The 12,156-nt window shown below is 40.1% G+C and overlaps 1 protein-coding gene across 6 annotated transcripts in view; it reads left to right on the forward strand.

Annotated features, from left to right (window-relative positions):
* IFTAP (intraflagellar transport associated protein) overlaps window positions 1-12,156 on the forward strand; it is a 64,075-nt gene that overhangs the window by 13,615 nt on the left and 38,304 nt on the right. For 5 of the 6 annotated variants that reach the window (XM_014851020.3, XM_014851019.3, XM_044750029.2 and 2 more), the window contains one exon: window positions 4,720-4,875. The exons of the other annotated variant lie outside the window; for it this stretch is intronic. In XM_014851020.3, coding sequence (XP_014706506.1) covers window positions 4,743-4,875 — 133 coding nt within the window. In that variant the 5' untranslated portion in view covers window positions 4,720-4,742. The remainder of the gene's footprint in view (window positions 1-4,719; window positions 4,876-12,156) is intronic. 6 annotated transcript variants of the gene reach the window in all.

Here is a 12,156-nt window from a genome sequence, read left to right on the forward strand (position 1 = left end):
TAGAATTGTATGTTTTTATTTCATCCTGATAAAAAACAATAAAGGAGTTTAGATTTGTTTCTATCTTGTAAGATAAGTTTTGTAGTTACGCTTCTCTCTGTTCCTTTTATCTCTTCCTTTGTTTTCTTGTTGCGATGGGTAGGTGCCTAAAACAGCAGCGTGCGTGTATATCTGCATATGTATGTGTGTGTGTGTACATAAATATGTATTTTGCTTCAAGGTGTTTTGTATGATGCTGGGGTCAGAGTGTAGTCAGAATTGGAGGCATGGATACACCCATCCAGGGCACGGATGCTGCTTTTTGCTTAATTTCCTGCTGACTTCATGTATGCCTTAAAAATCATAATTATGAGCATCATTATTGTTTATGATATGAGAACCACATAATAGCGCTCAATAGAGTCATTAGTTGACAAAACCTCACCAAAGTTTCTTTCCCAGATTCATCTGTTTATTCTCTATGATTAGACTAGCGGACCTTCAGGTTTCTCTCAACTCTGAGACTCCGCAGCAATTTCTGTCATTGGATTTCGTTCTGTCTTCTTGATATGATCTAAAAGATGTAAAAAAATATAGGATGCAGAGTAGTTGTAGTTCAGTCAAAGCAGAAGACATCAGTTCACACCGGGTCCCTTCTGTCATATAAATAAATCTGTACCCTTATAATGTAATTTGGTCTTTTTGGGATTTGCCCATTTTCCAAAATATAAAAAGTGACCCATCTTGTCAAGTCCCAAGGTTGATGGTTTCATTTCCTTAGGCTAGGTGAATTATTTTATTATTTTTAAAGATTTTATTTTCCCTTTTTCTCCCCAAAGCCCCCTGGTACATAGTTGTATATTCTTAGTTGTGGGTCCTTCTAGTTGTGGCATGTAGGATGCCACCTCAGTGTGGCCATGTCCGTGCCCAGGATCCGAATCAGCGAAACCCTGGGCCGCCGAAGCAGAGTGTGCAACTTAACCACTTGGCCACGGGGCCATCCCCTAGGTGAATTCTTTTGTACCATAATGTACCATTTTACCTTTCAGCTCAGCAGGAGATTCTTGTTGAGCAGAACTATGAAAATTTGAGAAAGTGGGCTTTGGTAGCCCCTGCACAACTCTTTAAAAATGTGTTATTACTTATCATTTTTAAGTCTCAGTGGCAATCCTCACAGGGTTTTTTTTTTTTTTTCGCTGAGGAAGATTAGCCCTGAACTAACATCTGTGCCAATCCTCCTCTCCAGTTTTTTAAAACAACTTTTTTTTGCAGACCTACAACTCTCTGCTGTTGAAAAGCAGGTTATGCACTTTGAGAGGAGACTAGCTGGTGCTGATTTGTTTCTGAAGGCTTACCACTCTTGTCTGAAAGTTGCATTTTGTTTCCGTAGTTGCATTAAGCAGGGATCTGAAGACACACATCAAAGATGTGCTGAATCAGTTCGATGGTAATAATTCCAGATACTACGTTTCAGAATGATGTCCTTTCCGAGCGCACCCAATGCTAACTGGCTTGGGTAGTTATTAGTTTTATTATTTGATAGAAAATAAGACTCCGGGAAGATTCTGTGATTTTCCCTCATTCTCAGTGACTCGGTAAGAAGAGAGCCCTCTTCCTAACCAAGCCTGGGTCTTCAGGAGAAATTTAGCAGAGCAGCACTTCCTCCCTGTGTTTACTGCTGGCGGCTGTGATGGTGAAAGCGTTGCTTATAATTTACTGCTAGATGTTCATACACATTTATGTATCATCATAATATGTTCTGGGTCTTTCATGTGGAGCTCTACACTTTAAAACATAAAAACCAAACCAAAACAAAGAATCTTGTTAGCCAGGCAACTGTCCCCCTCCTCAAAAAAACTTCCTGAAAAAGTATGTGAATGGTGTGAATGGTAACTGAAAAAGCATTGCTTCCTTCTAGAAAACCACTAGGATTTGCATAAACCACTTGACTGTCTGGTGAATGATTATCTGCGCTGTCAGTCCCTGGGGACTTTTATCATTAGGCTGTTTGTATTTTTATAGATAAGGAAAGTTCTGCATTTGAAGGTGGGTATTTGTTAAACTCTTCAAATAATGTTTGTGAAACTAGATTTTCCAAAAGTCTTAAAAAAGTCAGTAAAAACATACCCTCTTCTGTACTGCGATAACCACATGAAAAGCAGATTGACATTGACATTCTTGTAATTAAGTACATGTTCTACTGATAGTGACATAATAGCCACCTTTGAATTTATCATAATTTATTAGCTAGCAACTGCAAGCATGACTTATTAAACTTTGGATTACTGAAGCCTGCCAGTGTTACAGGTAAATTTGTGTAAACCATAACTGATGCTCTTTCCTATATCTAATTTTCAGGTACAAATAGCTTGAAACAGTTACTTTCATTTTGACTTGGTGCACAGCTACACTTTTTATTTTTACTTGGTCTTCTACAACACTATGTTTTATCTAGGGTGGTAACACATGACAAACTATCTTGATTTATCTTTAGGTAATGTCAGTACCTTCAAAATAAGAGGGGGTCACAGTTGTAACAGGACTTTGTGTAGGCAAAGGACAGAATGCTAAGACGATCCATTATCATCATTGTCATCATTGTGGCTAACATTTCCTGAGGTCCCACATAACTTCATTTAATCCTCATAGCAATCCTGTGAGGCATGTGGAGCTTCACAATTCCTTATTTAAAACCATTGGGGTCAGATGTGTTTCCGAATTCAGAAGTTTTTGGAGTTTAGAAAGGTAATCAGGGCAAATGCCACAAATTACACAAAATTTCCAGTGAGGTCTGGGAAAACGCCTCAAGAGCAAGCCCAGTAGTATTTCTGCAGGGACACAAAGGAATGATCATACTGAGTAGAATAAATAAAAGTCATAAATACTTCATGTTAATTCAGATCAAGTCTTGCCACCAAATGAGTTTGGGTACCATCTTATGAAAACATTGTTGTTTTTTTTCTGAACTTTTTGGTAAATGCCAAATAAAGTTAACAACAGGTAGCAGAGTTTTACTCTTGTTTCAGAAAAGTAGAAGCAGCTTGGTGGTTTTTCTTCCTACTGTACAGTATTGCAGAACCCTCCGTATTATCCCCCACGAATTACACTGGCTACTTAGGCACGAGTTACTCTTCTGCTTTTTGTAGATAGTTCATTTTCTCAAAGCTGTGTAAGAATCATATTTCATACAGAATGAATGGAATTTAACAAGGTGAAAACCACAGATAGAAACAAAGTTCAGACTGTGCAAGGACTGAGGCATTGTGTCTTGGCACCCAGGCGTTTAGTTGGCAGTGTGTTAAATGAATGACAACGTGAAGGGCCACCAGCAATGTGATCGCGATCTTCAGCTAGATGGCAGGAGTACGATATTTAGAATGTGAGGGTCAGTCGAATTTCACTGCATGCAGACCATATCTGGAGTCTTGTTTCCATTTCTGGATGGCGTATTTTAAAGGGATGCAGGAAGTGTGAGCTCTTTCCCAGGTAGCTTGATCAGGAGAGTGAAAGGACTTGAAGCCGTATCCTGTAAGGCACAGGGGAGTAACTGGGCAAGTTGAGTTGGGTGTTTTGCTAGCTTCTAGCAATATTTGGCTATAGTACCTGCTCAAATGAGTAATTTTAGCTTGATGTTGTTTGACTGCCAGTTCTATGCCACATCCTGAGCTATCAAACATTCGGGATACAAAGATGAGAAGATGTGGACCCAGGCTTTCATGGGCCCCAGGTCTAATAGAGAACACAGAATGTATACAACTATTTCCAATACAAGGTGATTAGTGTAACAGTAGACGTAGCACAGAGGCAGTCCGGAGGGCGTAGGATTAGCTCTTTCTGTGGTGATGGGAGATGGAGGGCTAAAGCCTTCAGAGAGAAACTGAATTCTGAGCTGGGTTTTGAAAAAGAAGTTTAAGTGAATGAATTGAGAAGATTGAGAAAGGACAGTATAGCCTTGTTCAAATATTTGAAAAGATGTTATGTACAAGAAGGGCTGAAATTATTCAGTACAATCCCAGGGGTCAGGGATCAGTTGGAGTATAGTACAGAGGGACAGAGTTAGGCTCAGTTTTTCAGGAGGAGTCTTTAATAGAGCTGTCCAAAGGCGCCTTCAGAATGGTCAGAGTTCCCATCTCTGGCTGTGTTAAAGCACTGACGAGTCAGCTGTTTGGCAGCAGTAGAGCCATATTACAGGGGGCGGGCTGTCACACAGTGGGTAGACTGAAGCATAGTGACGTGTTGAAGGGCGAGCGTTCTAGGACCAGACTTCTGGAACTGGTACTTCTACTTACTGGCTCTGTGACCTGAGCTAGGACTGTTATGAAGTTATCATTAAAGTGCTCAGAACAGCACCTGGTATGGTAAGTGCTAAATAAGTAGCTAATAAATGTTGGCTACTATTGTTGTTGTCATTGGATGGGTGGTTGGTTGAAACACTCTTTGAAGTTCATCTCATCTTGAAAGACTGAATTTCTAATTGTGTAATTGTGTGACGATATTCCTGTGAGTTAACAAGATGGAAGTGAGGAAACTGAAGCAAAAATAAAATTGCGATGGTTAACAATTCAGCAGCCAAGACATGAATCAACTCCAGTCTCTTGAACTAGAGTGGATTGCTGTAGTAACTCTCCTGATCTGTTATTCTTTTGGAACCCTGGAATTCTTCCACCTGCCCTTCTAGAGTATTTTCAGAGAAGCTGGAGTTGTGCGACTCTCTAGCTCATGCTTTTCTTTGTTTCACAGATAAAGTGGCCTTGTGAATAGGAATGCCCTCCCAAATATCAGAATTGCAGATCATGGATGAAGATCGATTAATTGAAGAAGTCTTGGATAAGTTTGTTAATTGTCACGAGCAGACATATGAGGAATTTCTGAGCACGTTGCCTCATCTTTCCAAAGGTAAAATGGAGTGGTGAACTTTCTATGGCAGTAGAGATAAAGAATTTTATTATAATTTTATGTCTTTGCTGCCTTTTTAGAAAGACTGTGTAGTGACCATTCATTTGTTTCATCTCTTTGATCAGATAAACCTTATCAGGGCATTCGTGACTGATACATGTAAATACCAACATTTTTATACCCCAAGGATTGTCTTATGGAATCAGAACTGTTGAATTTGAGAACTAAAAATGATCTGAGAAGTCATTTAGTATATTTCCTTCACTTTATTTTTGAAGAAATGCAAGCGCAAAGAGTGGAGGTTTTTAAAAACATATTTAAAACTTTTAAGAAATATAGCATACTGTAGGTACACATTTGGATCTTGGCATCGCCACTTTCTGGCTATGTGCCCTTGGTTTATTGAGTAAAAGGGAAGCTAAAAGGCTGATGAAGGTTAATTGAGATAACCCATGTAAAACCCTTAGCAGAGTGGCTGACACATCAGTACTTAATGAAAGCTGGGTATTGTTATTGTTGTTATTGTGATGATGATGATGCTATGGTTTCTGTGGAATGGACACAACCTGCTAGATGGAAGTGATACACTGAAGCCCATAGGCCAAACCTGTGTTGCGTATTTCATGATGTGTTTTGCTTGCTTCATACAGTATTGTTACTGTTGTTTTTTAAGTTGAGCCAACATTTAAAAGTTGGGAAATTTTACATAAAAATCTTGATTTGTGTATTTTTCTGATTAGGTGAGAAGATCTGTTGTCTATTTTAATTTCCCTCATGGCAGTATCAGCTAGAGCTCAGGAGCCTGGTGAGCTTCCTAGCTCGTCACACTCTCTGCCACTCACATAATCTAAAAATGTGTGTACATCTTGCTGCTGCATTCACTTGAGTGTCTTGTGTCTGCGCTCGAGTTTGTATTCTTTGCTCTAGGTTCTGCTTCAGACTGCCCTCGGCTTGCTCTCGGCCTTGGTCCTTGCTGCGTCGTTGAGCCACATTTGTGAGACCGTTGGTTCTCCAAGTACCTGCATGTTGGACTCATCTGAGGAGCTTTTAGAGCTTGTTGGTAGCAGGGCCCCTCCAGCTCCTAGCCGGGGCCCGGGATTCATATTCTGTAAAGATTCCCCTAGTGGCTCTAACGTGCACCCAAGACTGAGAACAGGGGGTTTCATGATGTCCACAGTCATGCCACTCTCACGATCCCTGCCTTCATGATCTAAGAAATGATTCCTATGTCCTCAACAAAGGTGAAAGAAGAGTGGTTATGGAGACAAGGAAGCAGATTCTGACCCGTTTCTTTTATTGTGGAGGTGGTTAGAATATTGGTGTCTGTTTTGTTTAAACTTACGCATCGTGGACTGTGGTTTTGTTTACACTTAAGGGAAATGGAGAATTTAGGAAATATCTAGTTAACTGTGGGGCTGTGAATGATCTATTTTGACATGATATGTGGATCAAATTAATCCTGATTACGGCCACATCATCTTTTGGTCTATGAATTTGGGGTTAGGAGGATGCTTGCTTTCCCTGAGCCTAATGATTTAGTCTCGTGTTTTCTGGACCCAAACATGGCAGTATGAATGGCCGGGGCGGGGTGTGGAAACCAGAGTAAAACTGGCAGAATTAATGCATTTTGGTATGCCTGTGGCATTTTGGTTATTCAGATTATTTGGGGAATTATTTGTAAGGCTAACTTTATTTTTGTACTCTGGAAAAGTAAAAACTTCTTACAAGGACTTTGATATTTTAAGGAGCTTCTGATGTTTTTGTTTTTGGGATAAAGGGTCTATTCTATTTCAGATTTCTGTGTGATCATTACATGCTGAGAAAGAAACTGTTGCAGATGTGGTGACTGCATTTTGAGTTCAATTTGGGCCCCAAATTGAACTGAGATAAATGATGACGCAAGTCACATAAACTGCTCTCCAAGCACACTAGTTTTTGTTTTCCTTTCAAAATATCCATAGGTACCAGTTCACATTATAAACTAATGACCTGAAAAAATTCCTCTTAAAGCACAAAACGTTGAGTGCAAAAGTGTGTCTTAAATCAGTAAGCATCCTTTTTTTCCCCAAAACATTTAAATACCTTCTGAAAAAGGAAACAGGAATTAGGGACAGGCTGAGTGATAGCCTGCAGAATTGATCAAAGTGAATGTGGTTAATTCTGTTTTAAGGGAGACATGAAAGCCATTTCTTCAACGTTTTCCCCTTCTTCCTACTTCCTTTGTCTTAGTTGTTGGTTGTTTTGCTGATGTGTGGTGGAATCTTTTCTCTGTTAAAGTGGTTATCACCATGCATACTTATGTACCTTTCTTTAGCAAGTTTCCTTTCTCTAGTCGGGTACCATTTCCACTGATTGACTGTTCTATTTATTTTTATAATAGTTACATGCCAGAATGCTTATGGGATTCATTTTCTTTCAAAGAGTGTTAAAAGGGTCAGTAATCCTATTAAAAATATTTTCCTGGAAAAAATTAAACTGTAGCCTCATTGAAAGAAATTTACATTACTGCTTCAGACTCTTGGAAAACAGTTGGAAACTGTTAATATTGTGGCATAATTCTCACTACAGCACATTTATGCTGATCATGTTTACAGATTTTTTTTTTAAAGTAGCTCTGGTATTTTTAAGCCATGGTACATATTTAATAATAAATCAAAATGTTTAAGGAAATATATTAATTATTAGGTTTAAACAAGCAGTTATAATTGAATTCTCAATAATGTCTTCTCTTCAAGAGACTAAGACCAAGTTTTAAGATTTGTATTAGAAAATCTAATGCAGATTTTGGTTTTATTCATTGTTGGTGAAGACATTATTATATTTCTGACATTATTGTAGATAAAGATATGAAGCTAAGTTTCAATCTGGTATTTCAGTTTCTTTGTAAATATGATTAATTTATAGTCCTTTCTAGAATATCGTCTAAAGGAAAAAATGCTTCTTCCTTGTCTGTCATATTTCTATCACTTTTTTTAGGTTCTAAAAATACAGATATGAATACTAATATTTGATTTTGTGTTCTTGCATTCATTCATTTATTCGTTCATTAATTCTGAGTGTCTTGTTATGGTCTAGGTGTTATTTTAGATGCTGAGGATTAAAAATAATTAAGATAAAGTTTGTGTTCTTGAGCACTCATCGTCCAGTGAGAGAGATAAATAAGCAGACAAGAAATTATACTAATGTGTGACGAGCACCGTAGTGGAGAGAAGCACAGAGTTCTATGAGAGTCATAGGAGGCCATCCAGCTTGTACGTGGGGGGAGGGCAATAAAGTCTACCCATTGGAGAGGATGCCCGACGGGAGTCTGGGGTAACCAGAGAACCAAAACTTGCTTTGGGTCCTGAACAGAGTGCAGGAAGTTTTGACAGATAAAAGCTGAATTTGAAAGATGTTAAAATGCCTTCATTGGTGATGGTCCTTTTGGGTCACAGTTCCATTTGTTTTAGTGTTTATTTATGATAGAATATATAGACTATATATATGAAAGGATATATTTATATATTCTTTAAGTAACAAGTTTTGAGATGGAGACGTGGCCTTGCTTTAGTAAGGTTTAGAGTTAGTTCTCAGCTGCTGAAAGAAAAAGGCGGGACCTTTGAATTCCTTCTGCACCGGGTTGCCACGTGGTCTGATTTGGAAGAGTTTGCTCCCACCTTTCAGAGTGGTAGTTAGCTGCTCATGTTGCTGTCGCAAGAAATTGTATATTTAGGAAGCCAGTGGCTTGGAAACTAAGAAGTCAATCTTGTCAACTCCATTTTGTTAATATAGTAATCTTAGGGGTTACAGTAGTTCCATCCAATTCTTATATCTCCCTCCTTCTCATTCTCTCCCTCTCTTACACACACCTGTTATTGTTCTAATTTTGTGCTTCAGGCTAAATGATGAATTTCCATTAAGAGTGCCCATTTTACCAACTATTCAGCTTAAAATAGTTTGGAAATTGAAATGAATCTACTCTGATTTTATGATTAACTCTTAACTAAGTCTTTGTTTTGCATTGTCTCATTTCCTTCTTAAAATACCCAGGGTCCGTTTCCCCAGTGATTCCACTGGTTTCTGTGTTACCACATAGTGACGGCTTTCTAGTCACTGCCACATTTATCTACTTTAAACTGTTTTCCTATGTCTAGGTCAAAGACTTTGTTTCTGATTTTGAGGTGTAATTACGTTTCTAGTTTTCCTTATGCTATTCTCATTTCATTTGCAATACACTGTGCTTTGAGCATTCTGTAGTTCTTTTGACATATCTTTGAAAAAAAATTCCTGTCAACTCAACCTCCTTTTCTCCCTTCATGCTTGTTAATATTTGAATTAAATTCCCCTTTAGGTAGAACATTGTGTGTCAGAATGTTCAGGACAGATGGCCATGTCTGTGGGTTTATAACCTGGTGGTGGTCTAGTCTTTGATTGTTCTGAGCTCTTGGTTTCAAAACTTCTAAAGTAGGTTTCAATTTTTCTTAGATTTTAATAATCCTTTATAATTGTAAGAGAATTTAATCTATATTTTTTATTTTATTCTTATTTAGTTCTTTAAGGGCTATGCCACCATTACACATTTCAAGAATGTACAGTTACCATATGGTTTGTGGTCAGTAGGACTGCACTGTCCAGTATAGGGCCACGTGTGATAGCTGAGCACTTGAAATGGCTAGTGCTACCCAGGAACTGAGTTTTAAATTGCATTTAATTTTAATTAATTTAAATAAAAATACTGATACTCAATTCAGTTATGGGACAACTTTAAATGTGTTTGAGACAACTTGGGTATGTGAATCAATTTTTTCAAATGTAAATTTTATGAAATATAGACGTAGATCAAGTATTTCTGATGAAAACTTCATTTTGGAATTGAGATACACTCTAAGTGCATAATATGCATGGGATTTTGAAGACTTAGTATAAAAATTGAATGTAAAGGGGGCTGGCCCCTTGGCCTAGCGGTTAAGTTCACGTGCTCTGTTGCAGGCGGCCCAGTGTTTCATTGGTTCGGATCCTGGGCACGGACATGGCACTGCTCATCAAACCACACTGAGGCGGCATCCCACATGCCACAACTAGAAGGACCCACAACGAAGAATATACAACTATGTGCTGGGGGGCTTTGGGGAGAAAAAGGAAAAAGTAAAAATCTTAAAAAAAAAAAATTGAATGTAAAATATCTCAACAATATTTTTATCTTGACTACATTTGAAATGACAATATTTTAGAAAATTGGCTTAAATAAAATAGTTTATTAAAATTAACTTTGCTTTTTAAAAATCTTTTTAAAATGTGGTTGCTTGAAAATTTAAAATCACGTATGTGGCTTACGTTATATTTCTATTGAGCAGCGCTGCTATAGCCCAGTAGTTCTCAAACTTGGCTGAATATTAGAAAGAATTTTATAATAGTCAACTTTTTTTTTTTTATGGTGAGAAAGATTGGCCCTGAGCTAATGTCTGTTTCCAATCCTGCTCTTTTTGGTTGAGGAAGACTAGCCCTGAGCTAACATCTTTGCCGGTCTTCCTCTGTTTTGTAAGTGGGTTGCCACCACAGCATGGCTGACAAGTAGTGTAGGTCTGTGCCCAGGGATCTGAACCCGTGGACCTGGGCCACTGAAGCAGAGTGCGCCGAACTTAACCACTATGCCTTGGGGGCGGCCCCAGTATAATAGCCAACTTTTATAAAAATACAGATTTGCAGACACCCTCCTGGCTGACTGAAGGAGAGGCTGTGTAGCGATGGGTGTGGGAGTTTTCTGTCACGAGGCTCTCTAGGTGACTGCTGTACTGTCAGTTCTGAGAGCCGCTGGTGTAGATACAGATTCGGATAGTACAGTCCTTTAAAAGCAGGGCTGTCTGTGCTCCTTTAAGATACCAGATAATTGATCGAAGTTTGTTTCTGTTTAAATTGTGGCGTTGGAAGAGACAGTCCGGTGCTCTTTGTTTTAGATTGAGTCACTGCTGTATTCACTAAGCATTTGTCTGGAGGAACTTATTTGTCACAATGATGCAAAGAAATAGCTCTTGCTGTTCCTTTTCACGGCTCAGAACTGACCGTCATGTCATTGTAGCGTAGCAGCTTGCCTGAGGTCCAGTCGAGGGTTCACGCTCCCGACGTCTGACCCTCCTCCCACCACCAGCCCACTCCCACAGAAGCCTCTGGGACCCCGAGATCGTGGGCGAACCAGGCTGGTGCTGGTGCTGGTGCTGATAAGCCGCTCACCCATGTGAAGTCCCAGATGTTATGCTTAGTGCTTTACCTGGTCATCTCAATTAATCCTTAGGGTAACCTGGTGAACGTTCTTTATATTGTGAATTTCATTATTTTCATTATTCCCAACTCAGATGAGGAAACCAAGGCCTAAGCTTAAGTAAGTTGCTATTGTGGGCTGAATAATTTTCCCTCAAAGTGTGCACCCTGGAGCCCTAACCACTAGTGTGACCGTCTTGGACATAGGGCCTTTAAAGAGGAGATTAAGGTTAGATGAGGTCATAAGGGTGCGGTCCTAACCCAATATGAATGGCATCCTTATAGAAAAGAGAGACACACCGGGGAGGTTGTGCACACAGAGAAAAGGCTTCGGGAAGACACAGTGAGAAGGCGTCCATTTGCACACGAGGGAGGGAGGCCTCAGGAGAAACCAAACCTGTTGACACCTTGATCTCGGACGGACTTCCAGCCTCCAGAGCTGGGAGGAGGCGAATTTGTGTCGGTGAAGCCGGCCAGCTGTGCTGTTTTGTTGCGGCAGCCCTGGGCTTGTCCAGGGCCGTGGGACTGGTTGGTGCTGGAACTGGCTGATGGGCCTAGTCAGTGTGGCACCAAAGCCCATCCTCTGAACACTTTGCTTTGCTGCCGCCCTGACAGCTGCCCTGACGGCGTTCGTCCCAAGGTCTGGAGTCGCAGGAGCAAAGGCGCTGCCCCCAGTGGCATCTCTGTCTCCTCTGGAGCGCAAGGTGCCGGGGGGCGGCTTTGCTCCCCGTTGTTACTCGAGAGCTAAAGCAGCCCTGGTGCAGAGTAAGTAGGTGTTGAATAAGTGAAATAAAAAGAAAATAGAAGAGAATACAGAATGACAGGAAGACAGACGGGGCCTCAGACCGAACCCTAAAGAGCATCCACATTTAGTGGCTAGCACGGGAGGCAGAGCCCACAGAGGTGACGTCGTGGTGCCCCACGTTTGGATCTGATGCACCAGCTAACTGGGAGGCACAGTGCGTTTAAACACACACCGCGTAGACATGGCAAGTGATTTTGAAAGGCAGAGGCACAGAAGGAGAGAAACAGCTGGAGTCAGGGAGA

The sequence above is a fragment of the Equus asinus genome, chromosome 17 (genome assembly GCF_041296235.1).
Source record: "Equus asinus isolate D_3611 breed Donkey chromosome 17, EquAss-T2T_v2, whole genome shotgun sequence".
In the NCBI taxonomy this organism is placed as follows: domain Eukaryota; kingdom Metazoa; phylum Chordata; class Mammalia; order Perissodactyla; family Equidae; genus Equus; species Equus asinus.